This window comes from Varroa destructor, unplaced genomic scaffold (genome assembly GCF_002443255.2).
Source record: "Varroa destructor unplaced genomic scaffold, Vdes_3.0 BEIS01000007.1, whole genome shotgun sequence".
Classification (NCBI taxonomy): domain Eukaryota; kingdom Metazoa; phylum Arthropoda; class Arachnida; order Mesostigmata; family Varroidae; genus Varroa; species Varroa destructor.
This window is the reverse complement of record NW_019211460.1, coordinates 15,793,801-15,816,508: the sequence shown is the minus strand read 5'-3', so window position 1 is coordinate 15,816,508 and position 22,708 is coordinate 15,793,801. Positions and strand designations below refer to the sequence as shown.

General features: G+C 45.0%; 1 protein-coding gene and 1 long non-coding RNA gene across 5 annotated transcripts in view; one reads left to right on the top strand and one right to left on the bottom strand.

Moving 5' to 3' along the window:
* dlp (glypican dally-like) overlaps positions 1-16,717 on the bottom strand; it is a 109,236-nt gene extending 92,519 nt beyond the window's left edge. The window contains exon 1 of the mRNA XM_022814454.2: positions 15,123-16,717. Within this exon, the coding sequence (XP_022670189.1) occupies positions 15,123-15,351 (229 nt within the window). The 5' untranslated portion in view covers positions 15,352-16,717. The remainder of the gene's footprint in view (positions 1-15,122) is intronic.
* The window catches only part of LOC111254030 (uncharacterized), a 39,883-nt gene extending 17,298 nt beyond the window's left edge, over positions 1-22,585 (top strand). For 2 of the 4 annotated variants that reach the window (XR_002674893.2, XR_015316677.1), the window contains 2 exons: positions 19,912-20,195; positions 20,478-22,585. This is a non-coding gene — a long non-coding RNA (uncharacterized LOC111254030). The remainder of the gene's footprint in view (positions 1-19,911; positions 20,196-20,477) is intronic. The other 2 variants (XR_015316679.1, XR_015316678.1) reach the window with 2 other exon arrangements.
* The last annotated feature ends 123 nt before the right edge of the window (positions 22,586-22,708 follow it).

Sequence of the window (22,708 nt, the reverse complement as noted above, 5' to 3'; positions counted from 1 at the left end):
CGCTAGTCAAAATAAGCCAGATTATAATCCTTTTTCCCTTATAGCTATTTTTTTTTTCATTTATGATACTTGTCTTTCAATTTCGAAAACGCTTCCTCCTAGCAAAAACCTTGAAAAGCAGACTTGTTTGTTTGGGATGGACCAAGCACAGTCGAACGAGAGACGCGCGTCGCGCTGTTTTTATTACCGCCCTTCTATTGGTTGCAACGTCTACAAAAACGTATCAAGCATGCAAAGCTATCGCTATACAGACGGTAAAAGAAATGAATCAAATAACAACTGTATTTGGTAGATGGGAATCTATATATATCAGCAATATAGATCAACTGTACATCATTTCTGATTAGGAATTAGTTTCAACGATGATTGAAAGATGTCTTATGCTCTACCGTTTTTTTTTGATAACCAAGGGCGACTGCAAAAATTAAACATCGTAAAGTTCATATAAAAATTTACTAATTTATTTTAAAAGTGAGCATCCTTTTGATAGCGCCGAAAGTGATAATTCATCTTTGCCGTACTTCTTCTGAATTAATTAACTTGTTATCCTTTGCATCTTCACCTGAATCGTGACGATCCGACTACCGGATCTTGCAATGTCACATGATTAACTAGCAGTAACGATTAACAGTTAGTCTTCTACGAGAGGTAATTGTTAAAGCGTTTGCGCCATCTCCCGCCCAGGGTTCGACCCGGAACCCCTTCGGCCAAGGGTGACATTGTCGACCACTGGACGACTGCGGCGATCAATGTATGACAACAATTGAGTTGCGCTTGTTCAATGTGAACCGACTACCGGCTGCTGTCTGCTTTTTACCAATGCAGTAGCCCCTGGCGGTTGGGTCACTTTGTTAGTACGCAGGACAGACGACCGCACCCCACGGGATACCCTATCGTACTTACGAGCGCATGTTATTATGCCCCCAGTATCAGTTACCCCAAAGACCTTTGCTCGGTTCTCCGATCCCCACGTTGGGATCCATGCAAACACTCGGCGTACAGACAGTCATTAGTGGCAGACGGAGGTGATCGTTGCGCGCAATCATCTGACCTAGGTGTGTTAGTGGGCGCGGCTCTAAGTGCTTTAAACGTCAGAAAAGAACGTACGATGCTACCGTTACCTCCTACTACGGACGGTCCGTTTAGCTGTAGAACCGCGGCGGCTGCTGCTGCTGCAGCTACCGTAGTGCCTTATTTTTGCCCTGGAACGGCAAGAGCCACGATGTCCAGAGATGCCCTTCTATCGCGTGGCTAGTTGGGTGCTTACCTAATTGCTGCGGCCAAGCCAGTGAAACCAGTACTCGCGCATGAATCTTGCTGAAGGAGTCTACGGTATCAACATCTCTTGCGCAGGCGTCAAGGTATTCATTTAACTCGTTTGAGCTCATCATTTTCGGCTTCCCCAGCATCTTACGTGAGTCTGCTATTCTATGTATACCGTATGTCTTCTACCGCGGTCATTAAAACCGCTACCACTCTACGTAAGCACAATTACGTATGCATGTATATATCTCTGTATATAGATACGCAATGCGACGCAATTCGGCAACGTATGTAACATGGGACAAAGTAGAGAGACGCCGAAACAGTACTTAGCTACAGATGATGCACGCAGACCAACTGGTGAGAGCTCTGGCTAAAGGGATTAACGGATGGTCTCGCGATGGGTGGTCACGGCCGATGATGGCCAGTGGAGTAGGCCAAACTGGCAAACCATCAGCTGCAATGTAAGTAGCATGGGGCGGTGAAATAGTTCTAAGAGAGCTTATCCCTAATGAGTCTGACCTGCGCAGACTGGCAGGTCAGAAACTGTTGTGTTATGTTCTGCTGCTTTTGGAAGACTAACAGCAAACCTACTCCGATTACGAACGGTATAAGCCGGTTAGTCTAGAGCCTTCGATCGCTGCGTGTGTGCATTCATACTATATAGTAAAAACATTGCAGAAGATAAATATATACAGCTACAACTGTAGGGGTGCGACGTCACGGAAGGGCCGAAGATGCGAACGCAAACCCCTGGCGAAAGGTTAGGAAAACAAGAAAACGTCGTTGCGTAATCGTCCATTCCAAATAGGAGGAAGTAAGTGACTGGCGTGATATGAAGATGATGTGTGTGCACTATTAAAGACGTATATACGATTCTTATGTAAAATGCCCCTCGTTTCCCGCTTTGGCTTAAATGTCTCTATTAGGGTTTGATCACCATCGTGACAGAGTGAGTGCGTTGATAAAGATGATATGGGATTTTGCCAATAAATGCCAGAAGTGCTCGACTAAGGACGAGAAAAGAAGGCGCAGACACTGCCGTTATAATGTGTTAGCTTAATGCGTTACCCTTTACACGCTATTTCGTGTTTAGGAAATGGAAACGAAACTGTCTTCTGTTTAGGTCGAAAGTTATAGAAGCCTGCACGAATACCTCCAAACGGTAATATTAATTGTTTTCAGAGGTCACCAGTAGATGTCGCTGGTATAGTTCTAGTAGGTAGATCTCATTGTATCACCTATTTTTGCGAGTACTTCTCCATCTTTAACGACTGCCGCAAACAACTTCATTTCATTCAGCGCCGTCACTGTTCATGGAGTGAACCGTTTTACTACAAGAAAATTCGCTCGGCGCTGGCGAGAGCACCATCTATTCATCCTGTAATATGCATCGTAGCAGAATGACATCGTAGTATTTCAGCTGACCGCTGCGGAGCGTAGGCGGGAACGAAGAAAAAGTAACGGCTTTTACTCCATCGGCTGTGAAAAGGCAAACAGACAACCTAGCATCACTCAAGTTAAAGCTTCAAGTTTTTAATGTTGACCTTGACAGACACAAAAGGGAATGTGCCAGTCAAACCTTATATCAGAACTACGGTTCGCTATTCTAATCGGTGTTTCAGTGTCATGAAGTCTACTCTTTTCTGCTATACTTAATAGTGTTAAATACGGTATGTTTTTCATCAAACAGTGTTAATTATAGTTAGCAACCTCAATGTATGTTTCCATTATCCGGTACCATGCGAGCCCATTCTGTAATTGCGTTCTTTTCAGCATTAACTTGATGAGTTTATTAGCAGTACGTTTCAGACGTATGCACGATACACACTCTTGTGCCACCATTCCCCCGGCAAATTTCGTAGATAGCGTCGAATCGCCGAACCGTTTCGAAAGCCACCGTCAACGCTATAACAGCTGAGCCGTGTAAGGACAACAGTGACGGCTAGAGTAGCCTGGCTAAGCGAGCCAATGAATGAACCACAGTCATTGCCTCTGCAGCTGTTGCCGCCGTCGCGAGATCAGAGGAATTACCCGCCAAAGCAAAGCGGCCCAGTCTGAATTTTGCCCGACTGCCTTCTTCAGTTCGCCCCCTTACACCACACCAGCAACAGCAGACGTCGAGCGATGGCGGATTCAGGAACAACAGCGGCTGCACCATACCAATACTATCAGAAGCAGCAGCGGTGCCGATAGGAGCAATGGCTACAAAGGCAAACGTCTTTGCTTGCCGGCGTTTCGATATTTAGACTTTCACGTTGTCAGGGAGTACGAGGTAGCCAGACATTAACATGGATAGATTTGTGACACCAGCAGCAGTACGCGTAGAAAGGTGGGGCAATTCGGTCTCTGTAAAACTCACCACTAGCGGATTGCCCATTGGATGAGACAGTACGTATTCACAGGCCATGCGCGTGCGATTTATAGGCCCGCGGGCTCTAGCCGATGGTCGACAAGCAACAACTGCGGTTGATGATAACCGGAGATGCGGGATGCGGAATGGCTATTACTACGCTGTAACTGCTGTTGGGGCTACTGCTGCTGCTACCTATGAGCTTCCCATTGTTGATTAATTGATGGATGAATGGGACAATGGGAAAAAAGAAAAAGGCAAAGGAAGTAAAAGAAGAAGATAGGTCGACGAATTCCTGAACGTGAAATAACTGCTTTATTAGGGCTATTTAGATACAGGCAGACACGACCTGGCTTAACTAACTGGGGAAAAGCGTATCTACCAGAAGGGGCTGCTGTAATTGAATAGGAAAGAAAAAAATTCAACAAAAAAAATAATAGCAACAGGTATTATTATGATACTATTATTACCAGCAACAAATGCAATGACAACGACGACGACGACAACGAGCTATAGATTACGGAACATGTCCTTACCGTAGTCGAAGTCCCGCGCACAAGGCGCCTAGTAGGCTGCTACTACAGGTACTCACCATGATCGCTATGATCTTTATCTGGGTGGAAAGGCTACTGCCCTGCCACATGTATTATATAATATGATCTAATAAAAATTTGGCGAAGAAGTGCGTCTAGGATCGAAAGCAAAGTAGAGACTGAAGTACGACGGTCAATAACGTGCGTTAAGGTACGGCTCATTTTGCCTATTAAAGAAAGGACCCGTGTTTTCACTAAGCCGTAGGACGAACGCAATCTATTACAATAAAATTTTTATACTACCAAACAAAGTATCAAAGATCGCGACAACCTCTACAATGAACCGGTTTATTCTTAGCCCCTTGTGCTGGGGTCGCTAAGCGCCAGAATTTAATTTTATCAATATCGCACGAAATCAAGATGGTCTCATTTACTTCAGCAGAGAAGTATCGGCCCCATTGTTAACGCTGTTCCCGTCACAGCTGTCCTTGACGCTGACTGTCTGTGACATCGCCGAGCACGCCACTGACTCGATATCGCTAGCAGCGAAATTCTATAGCGCCTTGAGTGATGTCCGCAGCGTAGTAATCCATATTGTATACCGTATAGCAAGCAAAAGTCTTCGGGCGATTAATAAACTTCACTATTATAACCTCTATCTAAAATGTCAATAGATCGGCGACAGAGAACCCGAGTAGATATTGAAAGCCCGAATTGGTGTGAACGTTTGTCCAAATTTTTCTTGACAGCACCAAGAGGACGCCGATCAGATAGGCTCCGACGCAGGGGTCACGAATGGATCTATCTCCTAGACTTAGACATCGAGATGACATCTCATAAACAAAGTCCTTCTTGAGAACCAGTTGTGCATAGACCGACTGAAGCTGTTACGGGAATGTAGCGGTCTTGCACTGGATTAGAGAAAGAGAGAGAGAGAGAGAGACCGCATTCTGCCCTTAGTCTGCAGCACGCTGCTGTAATGCGTTTGTCAACGACTCTTCCCATCAGATGTTACCGCGGTTGTCATTTGCTGCCCGGTTTGTCTTTATTATGATTGACTATCCGATTCGTTTCGTAGCGACAGTGGTAAACGCCAATTAAATACTACATCTACTACTGCACGGTCTATTTCGTGTCCGCGTCCCGTAACGTTAAGCCGCTCGTCTTGCGACATAGAGCCAGTCGTAGATATCACCGATACGATGGCTATGCAAGAGTATACACAGAGCGCATACTACAGCGCCAGACCACGAAGGATGTATGGAAACGGAAGAAAAGTGCGTGTTAACAACGACTTGTGAACGCGCTCAGCAATGAACTCTGCGTTCTGTGTTACATCTCTGACCTGTTCGGCAAGCGTAGACACATTTGCTGACCCGAAGTATCGTTGAGCTTTTGAGTGTTCTATGGGGCTGCACGTCGAGCAGCCACGCGAACCGAAACGACGTTTGAAACGTCGACGTGTCGGAACGTCTCCTTCGGGATTTGACGTGACGTGACGTGAAGAGAATAGGACGAAAAAGAACTCGTATTAGCAGCAAGTGACGCGCGACAGGGGCTTTACATGCATACGTTTGTGGAAAGCCGCTTTATCGTTGCGTACGGTTTTGCGTTTAAACGCACATGGCTAGTAAGTAAATCTGATCTAAGACAAGATGTCATTTCGAGTTAATCGACCTCTTGATTTCCTCCGTGCCGACTCGTTGGATAAATTTTGGGTATAATGAATGGCTATGCCACAAATGCGTGCCTTCTTTATTTACCTTAGTAGCAATGTTATAACTATGTTATAAATTGTTTCGACATCATTAGCCCGGATCAGAACGTTCCTGACACTTTTCCAAACACACTGACCATCAGTTTGCAAGGAAACGTTTGCCATTTCCCGTCTCTTTCCCGTTCACCGTCTATTTGTCTGATATCTTCTTGCGTCGCGCAGTCTCAGGAGATGACTTCCTCTTTCAGACAACTCGGTGTTTCCGTTTCTCTCCGGAAAACCAAAAAAGCTCCTGATTTTGTTAACAGACTGGCGATTACAGCAGCTGTTATGACTACAACCGCTTCCACACCTCCGCCACCATTAACGCCATTGTCTTGACGCACATATATTTTCGTCCGTTATCCGCCGCCCGAAAGCTATACACATGTAGGTAGATCAACCAGCGCCGTGCGGAGGCCATGAATCTTTGCGACGAACTGGCATAAATCTAACATTGATAAACTCAACACACGCGCAGGCGCTCGGAAATATATGTGTATAGACATCCGAAGACTTTACCAAGAGGTACATAATGTCACTACATTTTGCGCACCTACTACTATTGCTGCTAACGATGACGATGACTTTGGCGATACCTAAGGCTCCTTAGCTTCATAGGCCGGAAGAGTGTAGGGGACATTGCCGAAATCGCTGTAGTCACGCAGTGCGAAGTATGAAACGCGCTATGGAACGAACGAACGGGTGTGGCAACGAATGTAATGACAATGGTGATTGTCTGGAATCGATCCCTTTTTCTTCCACAACACCTTCGCTAACAGAGCGCCACGTCTGTTAGCACTCGTGCACCTTTTCGTGCCGTTTTTCAGTCTCGTAACGCTCCGGATGCGCTGTGCGGATGTCTGCTGCCGGTGTCCCAGAGGGCGAGTGACACAGACCCTCATAAAGGCAGCTGTAGTAGCAGCAGTATTTTCGAAAAACCTATCTGTTCGTTCGAAGCGGCTAGCCGCCATGTTACAATCTAGCAAAATTCGTTCCAGCTTTTCAATAAATACGCTGCAATTCGTAGGAGACGATCAAAAGCAAACAACAGGAGAATGTACGACACGATGGCCACCGATGCGCTCCTTTCCCATTACAGTTAATTCTTGTAACTCCTTCCTAGTCTTCGACAGGTATGTAATAGTACAACTTTATTTGCACATGTACGTGTGCATTGTCTTGCCGTATCTGCACCGCATAAAGGGGATACGTTAAAAGGCAAACCTTTTCTAGGAGTTGTATAATAGCCGGCCACTCATTTTCTTTTAGTACATTTGTAACAGGAGCTAGGTACTCAAATTTGAATGTCTCGTAGATGTTTCAGTCTTCGAAACGGAGAGTGCTGGATTATTAGATTGAACCTTAACCGACAAAAGCCGAGCTAGTTGAGAACGTTGAGCAGCTTCCACCTCCCACAAACGCTGACTTCTCTTATTTAAATAGAGCGCCGGCGTTGCAGTTAATTATTAGCAACAACAGTCATCAATTTATAGACGCTACTGGCTCATGAGCGTCCAAACAGGGTTAGGACGTCATTGTCGAGATCACCTCAAACAAATATGGAGCGATATTGAACGTACGAACTCCTCGAAGATCGCGGAAGGGAAACAAAGGCGACTAGCACAAACAGACGACACGACAAGTCACAATGAAGGCTACGAATAAGCGCGTTAACTGGTGAGCGAGTTCTGCATCAGCATTATTGCGATACTTGACAATGCTGTTAAGGAATGACAAAGGACTAACATCAACTAAACAGCCGCGAGATGAAACTGGGCGAAGACAGTAAACAGACAAAGATTTTGACGATACGGCTGCTGCTAATCACGGCTACGCCTTTCCTTTTATTTGGAAAGAAAGCACGGTTTCGCTATGTGACTAGGAGCTAGTTTCTCTGTTTCTGACCCAACAGCCATTGGGCCGCTGTTTGTAGCAAAGCCGATATAGAAGAAACTCTGCGGCATAGAGGGAAGCCATGCCATCTGAAACGCGCCGTCCAATATATATAAACAACGCTGGATTAACAATAATCGTACTGCTATGGGAACATTCGTGTAGTAGTCAACATTTGACCCTAAAACCACCGAACTTCTCCGGCAAATAAATCACAAAAGCATTCACCAAATGTATGGAACGTACCTCAGTCTATTTTCGCGAAAATACGCGCGAGTATAATTAACGGCTCATAATGCTGCGTTCATTCGCTAAGTAATCAACTCATGGGCCGGTCAACTGGAAGAAGCGGGTCTAACAGCAGCAAATTTTAAAAACTGACAAAAATTTCAAAAAATGCTCGCAGAGGATATGAGTAATATTAAACAGTAACACCGTTACCGCTGTGGGTTTCGCTACTCCATGCTGCTATAGTTTGCACCAGCAGTCGCTTGCGAGACTCATTTCTTCGTTCCGTAGTGAAAGACAGCAGGAGAGGGACAGGGCAGACAACAAACGTTGAAGCGATGGCAGTAGCACCTAGGATCACTCAGGGGGGCTACGGGGCTACGGGAGCCGAGGGTAAGGGGGCAGGGAACAGGTGTGCCCTCTTCTCTCACATCTTCTTGTTGTCCTGTCGTGTACGAAGCGATGCTCCACGCAAAGTGCCAGAGGACCTTCGAAAATAAGGCGGAGGTAGATGGAAGCTGAAGCAGCAGCGGGGAGCAAAGTAAGAAGCAACGGAGAAAGTAACCAGTATTTGCTGCATTGCCGTTGGCTGTCGGGTTCACGTAGGAGGTCGAGGTTCGGATTGCTCCCCAACTGGGTCAACTGAGAAGTATGCGGGTCCCGTCCTAGCAGTAGCAACAGCGACACCCAGACTGTCCTTCGGGGGATTGGAAGGGGCTGCCAAGACATGGTGGAGGGGCAAAGAAACAGGAGGCTATCAAGCGGGCATATGAACGAAAACCAGGGTAGAAGATCGGTCGAAACAAGCTCCAAGAAGAGGATTGCCTTCCCCGAGGAATCATTATTGCAAAAGTAGCAAGCACCGGGTGAACCAGCCCGCGCCACCGTCGCGCTCCACTCAATTGCAAGCACAGTCTTTGATTCCTAAACGAAACGCGTCCGTTTGAAGGAAAGGAACTGACAATCTCTAGTGCTGCAAGTCTGCGAACAGCAGCAACGGGCTGTTGGGCCTCTAACGCCACGCGCTAAGGACCAACAGCTACGAACGACTAATCCCTTAGAGCCTTACCAAGACGGTTGCAGCTTCACTGGATGGGTTGCAAACAGACAGCGGCAAGCAAACGTCCTTTTCTCACTTAATTAGCGCACTGCTGTTCTTCAAACGGGTGGTGCCTGACGGCTCCCGGAACCCGACAATGACCCACTATTGAAAAAAAGAAATCATCGGTATTCAAACAATCATTGTATGTACTATAGTCTACCTGTGATCCCTCAGCCCAATACGGGGCGTTTAACCAAGAACCATTTCACAATCAGACGATTATTTGACGTTTTTAAAGATTCGGAGTGCATAGCTTAAAACATGCAGGTAACGACGTGATGAACTCGGAAAGAACGTATATCTATATATATGCCTTTTCCGGTGTATGTGTGCTGTCACATGTATTGACAAATCAAATTTGACAGTTAGTATTAGAGTAGACTATAGAAATTCTAGCGACGTACACATGTGGAGGTTGCCTAAATCGAGACTCAAATAGACTACACCACAGGCAAATCCTCAATGGGGCTAATATGGCCAAATGAAGAATCGATATTTTCTTCATCCTTTGTCCTCGAAAGCTGAGCACTAAATATGTCGTAAACTATTTCAAATGTCACTTTTACGAACTGAAGTTATGCAATAAATACGTTGCTTATCGACTTCATTACGATAGACCTCACCTCTCTGTTACAATTCAATTTACAAATGAGACGTTTTGTTCGGTGCAATTCAATAGACTTCCAAGAGCTACAATAACACGCACACACAAACGCAAAATCGGTACTGCACACGCGTCCGCTCAGGAATGACGAGAATCTCTATCGAAATGAAAGCTCGCTGTCTCTACGGTCCGTTGCTGCAGCGATGAAATTGACTGTATCAAAAGATATTCTCGGCAGCTCCAAGCTGCACACCTAAGATTTCGGTATCACCCACTAATACATTGCCTGTCATGCCCCGCATCTTTCTTCCGGCCTTTCTCTTTCAGCGTTTCCCGATCAATGCTGTAGCTACTGAGGATCGTCGAGAAGCCGCTGAGGGCGACTAAGAGTTGCCTCTAAAAAAGAGACTCACTCGCAACGGGCTTACCTCCTAAGACTTGCCTGCTGGCCCCGATTTCCTTACCCCGCACATCCTCCTCCTCGAGCTTCCTGGCCCCTCTTCGAGCCATGCTCAGTATGTCGGCTATTTCCCCTCTATCCTTGCCTCGTCTCCCCTGAAGCAACGTACCTCAAGGCAGCTAAGCATTTTACCTTACGAGCTTTAGCTCCTCAGCTTGGAATCTGTCTCCATAGGTATGTCAAAGATCTGCACGGTTCTTGAACAGCAGGAGCGACATCGTTCGAGCTACAACAACTACTAGCATTACCTGCTAAGTATCGTAAGTCTCTGGCAGTGCACAGCGCAGAGCGGCGTGAGGAGCTAGATACGGCCGTTTGCTTCTAATAAACTCGGCAAGACACGAGATTCGAGAGTAAGTAGTCCGCTGAGATACGATCCCTGATGCCCGCACTCTTACTACCGACCGATGCTTTCGACTCGAGCCGAAAACATCGAGTTCATAGTCTGCTCTGCAACATCTCAAAGTGCTCCGTTTTGAGGCGTTCGTAGACAGCTGTGCCATTGTACGCAGGTGAAAGAATCAAAAGACAGCGAAAGGAAAAAGACGGAAGGATTACTTCCTTGGATTTCGCTTTTTGACAAGCGGTCAGAGGCTACCATGCAATATTAGCGACGGCAATAACTACATCAGTGAGAGGGCTCCCATAGAGAAGCACCTATAGACAAGCTACGACCCTCCAGTACACGTCAAACGCAAACTTTCCCGTTATGGCTAAAACGATGGTTTTAGCCATAATGGGAAAGATTAATTAGGCAGGAAAAAAGTCATCATATGACGCTCACTATTGTTCTGTCGCAGAAACCCCAAGAGGTTTTATCTTCAGACGATATCTAAGGTGCCAGTTACAATTAGTACCTTTTTAACAGATGGAATTTTCTTGAAACGCAATTAAAACATTTGAATTCGTACAGCATCATACTCGTCGTTTTTCTCCTCTTGTTTTCATAAAAATGCGCACAACAGATAGAAAAACATAAGTCATAATAGTTACTCTTCGTTAATTGACGCATAATATGAGACGACATGGACGTGTTGTTTGCCATGGCTATCGCTTTTGTACGAAACAATGGCTACGAACAGAATATCTTCTCTTCACGTTCAAGTTCTACTGGGTGGTATTCAGTCCTAGAAGGTTGCACTTTCTCAAAATCTGCTTCTGTTTCGGCCATGAATCTCTACTCGGTTTGCTGAAACACTGCTCAGGTGTGCATCTCGTGAATTTGGCTATTTGATCACAATTGAGCCAAACGTACGGTTGCTCAGAAAAGCTGGTGAAGACTAACATCCGTAGAGAAGCTACGCTACTAACCTGTTCGGAGGTTCTTCACAAACAAACAAACTTAACACCAGGCTCCTGGCAACACCCCTAAGTTTCCCACTTACCCGACCAGCTTGAGAGCAGCTCTTGCAAGTTGTTGTAATAGTACCTAGTTATAATGGGAGCTTGTTAAGCGATTGCTACGCAATCACCCCAGAGGCACTCGTTCACACAGATGTGTACGCCCTGCCCCTAATGTTGGACAGTGGAGACGCCTTCCCTCAACAGCAGTTCAAAATTTCGTCAGGGCCGCCCGACACCCGCTGCTCTGAAGTTTGCAAGGCAACGATACGTACAGCGTTGAGGTGCAACAAATATCATCCACATATATAAGTATATACAGATATGTGTACATAAATATATCGACCCAAAGAAACAGACTGCAGTAGCAACGAGATGAGCCGAATTGCCAACGACGACAACTAAAGCCGTAGGACTATCCGATAGGTTGGGTGCCTCAAACGCTGTTCTATTAGCTTGCTCAATCAGCCTGCCGGTCGCTTAAACGTATCCTACGTATGAAGCTCTCACCATTGCTTTAAGTCTCCGACAAGCTCCTGGATTGTCGAACAATTTTAGCATTACTCTGCTACATTGCATTTTGTGAGATCCTAAACTGCATTTGCAATGCATATAATGGCCGGTACAGGAGACGCAGAGCCCAGCGGATCTCTACATACACATACCTATATGGTACATGCAGGACGAGTAGTCAGAAGAACCGGAAGTTGTCGGGGTCAGGTTGTCAGACCATCCAGTCTGCGAACCCATAAGATGATTCACTAACACCCGAACAAGAACTGAGGCCTTGCACAGGTTTATCGCTACCGCAATACAGCAATCCTATTCCCCACAAAAGGTCTGGAGAGGGAGTGCACTATACCTCGCAACGCGTCGAGGAAAGCCTACGGACGGGGGATAGCGTACTGAGTCGACCTGTTAGAGGCTAGGCTACGGCCGTGTATAGCGAAAATTTCATTTCAGAATGGCGTCTTTCTGTGAACGAACGTCCTTAAGACCGCCCCCGAACGCCATGTGCATCCCCTTTCTTCCCGCTTCTATGGTTTCTTCTCCTTTCGTTGCCAACGAAGCTCGCACAGTTTGCAGCCTCCTTCTCTTTAGTTCGTTCTTTTACGCGGACTGCTCGAGCAAGCCAGGAAAGGCCCCGCCAGGCATGCCAAGCCAGGTAAGTGTTTTCTATTGGTCTCCGTTTGCCGCGGATGGGACAACGGTAGTGGGATGGAAGATGTGAGACGACGGGCTACTTGTAATGGCCACTACACCGTCGGGAACTTCAGAGTTGAAGGCCTCGCGGGGACACAGGCGTAAACAAGGCGTAGCAGTAGCAGGGATGAGATGAGCATGAGACGTACCGTATGCCAACGATCCAATGGGATACAAAAGACAGAGGGCGAATATCGTTACCCTATGTGAAGCTGCTAGATCGCTGGGCTGCTAGACCGACCGTGCCTACTACATGAGAAGAACACGATGACACAAGTGCTGCAAAAATGTGAGGCAGTGTCGAGACCATGCGGTGTGCATTGAAGCAAGTAGCAAGGAAACATTATAGGACTTGGGGATATGGAATGGGCAAGAGAACTAAGGCTACAGAGCAAAATGGACTCACGGGAAGATGAAAGGAACGAAAAAAATGGAAAAGGAAAGGGGCTCAAAAAGCGCAGCCAAAAGCGGGCTTCGAGGAAATAAAGACATTCTGGTTGCAATGAAGCGCCGTTACGCCATTACACCGGTCCATCCACTGCTATGCCACCATGGGCAATGAAGACGGTTCGCAGTTTGGAGACTTGTGCGGCTTCCGTATAGAGATCACGCACAGAGTACAAAAAGGTACAATGAACTCGTGTATCCATCGTCGTGGTCAGCCGCTCGCCCCGTTTAGCTTTTGTCAAAGCAGACATCTCCCACTATCCCTCTCTTTTTGCCATTTGTCCATCTCGCTGGTCAACAAAACCGCAGAAGTACAATTTTTCAGAAGGACCAGCTGCAATGATGCCACATGCACAAGCAACATACGTCGTTATACGAGTTCGTCTTTCCTCTATTTTGTAGCTGAATAAAATAAGGAATTTAGCGTAACGCAAAATTGTCCACGTTGCTGGGAGAAGACAAGGCCATGTTGGCAGGTTGGCAGGTTCGCTGATTTCCAACGTCGATACGGATAACTGATTTCGGTACTGGGTATCAGTACTCACTCGACTAAGACTGGCGTCTTACCACCGCACTTCGAAGTGACAGCAGTGATGGACGTACTAATCCAACACAAAAGGTAGGCCAAGACCCCCCAGAAAACTATCCAATTCTTTTCCCGTTGGTAAAAGCGACAAGCTACCTCGCCTTAATCCACGGATGTTAGGAGTGAATCTCCATAAGGCAGAGCAGATGTGAGAACAGATAGCGACGGCTACGATGGGAAGACTAAAAAAAGACGACAGGTGAGCTCTACAAGTACTGTAAGATGATTCAATGAAAAAGCCGGCCGTTCCGTAAATAGGGCCATGGAAATTCATGCACAGCTTCAAAACTGGATCTGGGTTTGGTTAGAAACGGGGGGTCAAAGGAGGAAGGGCAAAGGAAAAAAACGAATAAATAATGGGGGAAAGGGGAAAAACGTGCGAAAGGCACTGACCTTGGCGTCGGCGGGCATCTACTTGGAATCACGTCTAAGTCCATAACGAGCAAATAAAATAGTAGGTACTATTTCTACCCATACTGGATGGGTGAGAAGGCCGCATGCGTAATAATGAACAGACAGGGCTACCTGATCTAGGTGGGATGTAGTGTCTACGTTTGCGTTCCACCCGATGTCTCTCTTCCCCAAACAATCCCCTTCCGTAGGGATGATCAAATATCGGGATAAAGCGTATCGTAATCGTTAAACCTTGTTTTGCATTATATTTTGGTGCTGGGACTATTTATTACCATATTTCGGTGCTTTTCCGTTAACCTGACTTAATCGATATAACTAAATTAGTGTGGGACCCTCTTGTTGTACTATAGTTATACGATGTGTTATACGGTTGTCGGCAACAATGTACGTACTTGGATTGGGCAATAAAGCCTGGAATTCTAAGTTCTTTGAATTTTTGATTGAAAACGGCTATAGATCACGGCGTGACCTGCGTGCAGTAATTATTTTTTTTTATGCATATCTTAAATGTATCGTTTAAGCGTCTCGGCAGCATTAACATCAAATCATCATTAGAAGAGTGAGTAAAAAGAATCGGAACTTAGAAATTAAAATATTCTATTGAATATTAATAGCCTAAATTGCCTTATTAGACCAACTGACAAGTTGACCCAGCTCTCTAAAGTAGATATAAAGTTGACGTCCAGGATGAGCGTAGGCCATAGTAACGTGCCATGTTTATAACGAGACCTCATGCCCAAATCGGTCAATTCCAGGCTATGACACCCACTCATTATGAAATTGCGTTGCTCAAGCCGGCATTCTATCTATCGATCATCTCTTGTTCTCCGGTGTCCAAAGCTTGTCATCTCTCTTTTGCTCTTTACCCTTTCATATAGTATTGTATTGTAGTAAAACTAGGTGGAAGCTAACTAATAGTGCATGAATTCAACTAACCTGATATCGATGAGCTGGGCACCTGGTCTCGCAGTCCTTTAGCTCTGTAGACGTACGCGACTTCCTTGCACGAGGCTGTCGTTCCCGAACTTTCATGCACGAACCCATTTCCGCTACTTCCATTTGCCTTTGAACCGCTGTCCTCTGCGCTTACCAACACGGCTACACACAATACAGCAGGCACCCAGGCCGACCTTGTCAATCGTGACAAGAATCCGCGTTGAGCCATCCTGCCAAAACTTCAGTGACAGGAACTGTAATCGCTAATACACGGCTGTAGTATTCCTGAAGTTGCGCTCCACAGTTGTTGTATGTACACTAGGCCAGCATTAAAATATCCATCGGACTCCTATTCCTCTTACTTTTCACGCTCTCTCTCTCTCTCTCTCTCTCTCTCTCTCTATATATATATATATATATATGTATATATGTATGTATGTATATATATATATATATACTGTTGTGATGTGTTGTACAGGCGTCGGGAAGATATTTGCAGAAAACACTGATTCGATGTTGTGGTAGTGCTGATGACGGGATAACTTGCCAGGGAATCACGCAATCACTATTATGCAACAATGAGACAACAACCGGGTAATATTTGTATTATTTCAAATGGCAAACTTGATTCCATCGAACATGACGATCAGAGCGGCTATAATCGCAAATATAGTATAGTGCCACCTGCACGCATACTGATGGCTGTACATATACGCAATGACACTTTTGCCAATCGGATTGCTAAACGAAAAGCAACATTATCCACACCCTGTTCTTTTAGGGGGAATACATTGTTGCAGCTACTGCGTCCGCTGCTCTTTCAGCTGCTGGACCTAGCTCAAGGTTCTATTTTGGGTATGGCGTAGGACGGTAGTAGGTGGAGACGATTTTCACAAAATCTTTACTTTTTTCTCGCGCCCACGTCTTGCTCGCATTTGGCATTGAACACGGACCGTCGCAAGTCTCCCACGGCAACACCGCCGAAACCACCGAGCTCTCACCCAGATGCCCACCTACCACCGCTCGTACACTAATTATATTACTGAGCACCGGGTCTCCGACGTCGCACTCGTGCACTATCTACGACTAGGGATACAATTCGTGGCTAGAGACTCTACCACTCGGCAAAATAGCTTCAGTGATTGAATGGCCAGTGTTTCACAGAGGAGAATTGGTAAAAACGGAAGGCTGTGCCAACTACCTTCCACATCCGACGCACCATCATGGACGGATAACGATGATACCCTTTATCGTCGCGCAGAAACAATTTCATTTGTTGTGTCATATGTCAGATGAAAACGTATTCCTCTTCGGCTCCACTGCTGCGCAACAAATATTAACAGCATCCGCAAACTCTACGCGGGTACAAGACGTTTTACGTCCCCGTTCACGTCATTGCGGGCCACAAACCACTACACGGGATCCTGGTCGCCACCTGCCCGCCCGCCTGCCTGCCTTCACTCACGCACACACACGTCCTTCTCACTGGCAGCAGTGGCTCGAGTGGCACCAACCAGCGCTCCGTCGTCTATCTATTCAGCCAGCTAGTTGGAGTCGAAGCATTGGCCCGTACTCTTTGCTGGCTCAACCCTCTTCATCTCCCTCGCTGCTGCTGCTGTTACGAGTGGGTAACACAGTGGAGAGGCGCACATATTGGGAGAGGGCAGCGGTGGCCATAGGAGACCGCGAGAGCGGAATGATTCTGCTGCTGCTGCTGATGCTGCTGTTGACGACTTGAGAGCGCGCCAATCTTCAAAGGAATAACGATGGTGAAAACGATGAGGCATACGGCGACTATGGCAGTGGCAGCAGCGGCGACGGCAACTGCACCGTCGCTGACACCGACAAGCAGCACAAGCGCCAATGCTGCTACTGCTGCTGCTGCTGCTGCTGCTGCTGCTGCTGCTGCTACGGCGAAGCTAGCGCTTCGACCTGTTCGGCGGCCGTTTCTACTGCTATAATAACTACTGGCCTTTCGTTCAGGGTTGTTTGGTTGGTTTAGATGTCTATCTGGAGGCAGGAGCGCTGGCTGGACGATGGCAGTTGGCTGCTGGCTAGATAACCCACTGGCTGACTACCACCGGATTTTCGACAGTAGGCAGAAGACATTGGACGGCATCTTCGATTCTTCTGCGTTCTTCGTCGTTTTCCTTTTCTTAACAGTCGCGGTAGTAGTAGTCGTAGAAGCTACGATAGATCTTTTGGGGTCTCGCCGTTCGGCCGTTGACTCCGTTCTTTTTCATCTCCCTAGCCGGCATCCAGTTCTCTCTGTTTTTTTTTTTCTTCGTTCGTTCTGATTTTACATGAATCGATGAGTGGACGGCGGCAACATCGACACCGGTATAAGTTAGACGAATGAGTCACTTTAACCATAGCTATAACATGTTGTGTGACAGGACAGCAAAGCAACATCCAAAGCAGTGACTTGAACCCGGAGCGCGTATAACCTAAGTTGAGCCAATATATGATATAGAATAGTGAACGGTTTTTATTTGAACACAACTTCGAAACGACACTACTGGAACTTGAAGCGTGGGATCGGCCATTTCAGGGAATTCGTCAGCGCTTGGAGCGAGAACCCGCAAAGCAATAATTAGAAAAGAAAACGTCAAATATCGCAAGCACGCCACTTCCTCAAAAAAGACTCGTACGTGAGAACCATTTTACTTAAAGGCCTTCGAGAACGAAGCAGTCGCTGACGAGCTGCATAAGTTAGTATATAGAATATAACGCAGAATATCGCTATTCCAAAATGAACGGCGACTCTAACAGAAAACCTGCATTAAGCACCAAATGTCTGCAAGGACCTTGAGACGTTGTCACAGTTTTACCTGGAATTCCGCTGCTTGTGGCTACAGCAGACTTTAACTTTGCTTACAGGTTGCTTCCGTATAACTTACCGGGCAGCGGTTCAAAGGGTTGACTCTTCGAAATTTGTCGGTTTCTGAGCGTGATGATAATAGTGCTAATGGCGATTCACCGGAAATACCCAGACAGCACTTCTGCGAAGGGTTACCTGCTTCCCACTTGTTCGTTGTCTCTTAGAGTTTATTCAGCTCGTAACCAACGGGTGGCTTGGATCACCACAAACGATCCGGACCAATCGCGAGTCAATCCGGTGTTGAGACCTGTCATCAAGTTGACTAAGATACATTGAGTGAAAACTCGAATTCTTTCAATAGAGTATCCTGTCATTAGCGGAACTTACGATATTGACAATGTTCAGCTTGCGAATTGCTATCGTTGGGATCGCTAACCGAAACTAGTCGATATCCTCCGATAGCAGACGACCGATATATTAATACTGCGGGACGTAAGCTGCCGTAAGAAAGTACTAAGTTTATCGTTTGGTTCCCGGTTTCTCCTTTGAATCTATTAGGTGTTGTTGCGGTGCAACCATAAGCTCTCTTTTTTCTTTATCTATTGATAACTCGTCACTGTTTAATGGTAACGTAACTGATAGACAGATGATGATGCTATTGGTCCGGGTCCGGGTCCGGGTTTTATGCTGAGAGTCCACCGTCTGAGCCGCTGAGCGCCGAACATAAAACTTGAAATGTCTATTAAGCCATTAGTAAACAAACGAAGCATTGCTACGTGGGTTAAGGGCTAATGCAGGTCAGACGTTGTTGTAAGAGGATTCGTCTGGCACTGCAAAACTAACACAGAAATATGACGAAGTCTGAATATGCTGCTTCAAAAAATAGACGGAAGGTGTAATGATAAGGATTTGTTGCTAGATATTTCCCAGGATGAACTATATAAATAATAATTGTCTACCTCAATAGGTATAGTCATACAGTTTGCCCCACAGAGTCCTGATTTGATTTTCAGGAACGATGCATGTGGCGCGATTTTTTGCCAGGTCAGCGCGGTCGAATACGGCATGGCCGTTAGATGATATTCTGGAACGGTTCGATAATTAGCAGTACTACGTTTTGCATAGTATAGTATAGTATAGTATAGATGATCGACGCGATTAAGTGAAAAGAACGATGCACTTCTCCCCTAAGTATTCTTCGCATATTTCCTACTAGTTGCCCTGTACCACATCGAGTTTTATGTAGATCAATATAATACTACAGAGATGCAAGCGAGCAGTTAAAATGGGAGAAACCAGAACCCGAAGCTTTTCTTCGACACTGCATAGATGTTCGCTTTAGGGGGCTGTTCGTGATAGCGGGTGTGCGTGTATTACAGGAACGCTTGATCCTGTTTCTTGTCCAAAGTTTACGTTATTGCCAGCTTTTATGGCTTCTGAAAACTATGAGCGATTTCGACGAGGCAAACCGGAAGGTTCTCAATAGAGCCTAGACCTGAAAAGTTCACCAAAACAGCTTTTCAAAAGGGCATTTTTTTTGCACGATTGAATTATTTCTATCCTTAAATTGACGGCTGTTTTGCGGAACAAAGTATCAACTGCCAAAATGAAGAAGCTCTAACCGTTAGCCTTTTTAGATATTGTGCGCTTTTTTGCACCTGTCGGTCCTTGATATAGCATTTGGGAGGCACTTGAACGAATTTACACATGCTGATATTACTCGACCTATGGATACTATTAGAAAGTCAATGGCGGAATTACGCAAAACCATCGTGGGAATGACTAGTGAACGGTTTAAGACCCAAATCAAAGCGGTAATCGCGATAGCTCGCTGTTATATTGAATAACTACTAATGCTAGGTGCCTCGTCAATGACGATGTACCAGCTACGGGCCTGCGCCTCGTAGTCGGTAGCAACCTAGTTGCCTTTTTAGTCTTACCCAAATACGAGAATTGCTCTCATTATAGGTAGGGACGCGTGCGAGTGGCGTACTGCTTCTTGTCCAATAGAAGTTGGAGCTGCCGAAGATTTCCAAACAAGCCCGTAAGATAGGACGACTATACGAGCGCACAACTCGAAGCGAACGTTGTCCGAATACGTGGAACGGGATCTTTCAAAATACATGTCGTAGAACCGGGATTTATAAACTGTGTTTCGCTGATTCGTCTATCTAGAGAACGTGGTCATCATAGCTTTCGACTGTAGCATGGAAAAAGCATCCTGAAGTACAGCTAAGACGAATTCGTTTCAGGTACGACATCTTTGAGGTAGCGAACATTGCAATCGACGCATACGATGCTTGTTCTTTTACAGAGCCACAAAACAGCTTGTTTATCTATATATTGCTTTTATATTAGATTGTTCAATATGAAACGAAACATATAATTAATCTCCTTTTCCATATTATAACGACACGGCGTTTCGCAGCACTGTTTCCTTTATTTCTAAGATAGGTATGCCTGCACTTTTTGAAATCTAAGATCGGTCGGGTTATCGTTATTTGTTACTTTATGCTTACTCGGGTCTTTCACAGGAGATCTCGAATCATTCACGAACGAGTTTGGTCATGGAACTAAATGGCAGCTAAAAGTTCGTAAGGTACGAGTTAAACGAATCCTCGATGTCATAAATGAGTCTCGTGGCAGGCGCCCTCGGTCAAATGAATGAGGTAAACAATTTGGACAAATGGGTATCGCATCACTTGAGCGGAAATGAAAAATATATAGATCTTTTTACTCACAACAGTGACCCAGAAAACGAATCCTCTGTGGTAATCTTGGAGGGTCACATCAGTCGAAAGCAGAAGTACGGCTGTATGTTTAACGGACTAATGCAGGTGTTATTTATCCGCTACAGCTGATAGAGAGGGAGAAAGCTTTCTCGTATCCTAGACATCTGTACTAAACTAGATAATGTAAGTTGCCATCCACATGCCAGAAGATCAATGCTACATCCTTTTATCCGCAATGAAAGAAATTAAAAAAGTTCAAGATTAAGTTTCCTATTAAACAACTGGTTATATGCTGTCATTTTTACTGCCGAACAACTCTTTCAATATTTTACATAGTTTTTCAGGGATCTCTGCAAGTAGCAAAGATGAACTTTGAACTTCTCAAAACAAATACACTGGACTACTTTCCAAAACCTCTATCCGAATACTTCAAGCGTAAGTATTGCCCTTCTGTGAACGCAGCTAATATTGTTATTGTTATGGGGCAGTCAGTGGCCTAACGGAAAGCTAACCTCGGAAGGTAGCTAATTCGGAGTCCTTTACACATAATAGATAGTGCGTGAGTCAATAAATTGAGATTTATTAATGTAAGCTCTGTTGTGATCAGGTAGAGTCAAAATGGTAGTTGAGCTAAAAGGGAAGGACTCTCGGAGATACCTTTGCTGTCATTTGGCCGTTTCCCACATTACAGAACTGAAAAATCCACATGTAACCGATAGGACACACATAAAAAATAGCTCTTACTAGTTAAATTACTTATGCGAACAGCCATATTAGTTTATTACATTGATAGACGAGAACATTGGAGACTTCTAAAAACCTATACGATGCAAAATAAACTCAATATGATGTAGAATCCCAAAAAACTTCCACGCCACCTAACGGGTCATAGCTTTCCCGATTCTTCCTTTCCTTTAGAGTGCAATTAATTGGAAATAGTATGTACAGCCAGTCCAACAAGGATAATTTCTTTTAAAATGCTGTTAGAAGTATAAAAATGCAGAAGTTTCAGGCAGATCTATCTATGCGACTTGAAGCTAGTTAAATAAGAGATAAGCAATGTTTAAAGCGAATGGAACCGTTCACGAGGTTCATATACAACGGTTTGGAAGACCGAAAAAATGAACGAGCTTCACCAGCCAAGAAAGATCACAGAAAAAAGTATGGTAAAAAAACGCCTAAAAAAATAATATCTCTAAGGCAATCAAGTCGCGAGAGCGCGGAATCAACAAATGAGGCGTCCATCACATCTTAAAAGGCCGTAAATTTTAAAGCTCTATTTCAACAGTGGCTTATGCTATAAAGGAAGATAATCCGGGCCGCTGATTTCGCCAGCAGTTCTTAAAGATATGTGAACAGGATGCATAGTACTCAGTGAGGATTGTTCGGACTATGCAGTCATATTTAAATTAAAAGGCACAATTATTCTATACATCTGCGCTTATTAATAAACTGTAATTCTACATGTTGCGTGACAACACCGCCTAAACTTACCAGAAGTTAGAATATGCTGCGGCATTTCGAGCAAAGGATTGATTGGATCAGTATTTTTCATAATACAGTGACTGGTTCTTTCTACTTGAAGTTACTGCAAAAATTTTTTTTGGTAAAAAATGTATATATATATATATATATATAAGGAATTTTAGGGAAGATGGCGAACTAAAATTCCAACTCGATAGGATACCTGCAGACAGCCATCGTCACGTAGGATCATATCTCGACGTAAGTACTCCGAATACCGATTTCATAAACTACCCTTGCTAGTTCCGGGATATCTGATCAATGAATCTATGTCTGATCAATGAAATCTACAGCAATCGAGTCAGAGTACGCCGCAATCGTGGATGCTCTGAATAATATTGGCAATGTATAGACTAGAATGTTATACATATCATATAGGTATCTTTAATTGATATATTAGTTAAGATCTATGATCATTCGAATTTTATTTTAATACCGACAAACAAGCAAGTGTCTTCTTTTTTTTGTAACAATAACTCTAAAATAACTCTAAAACTTTAAAAAATATG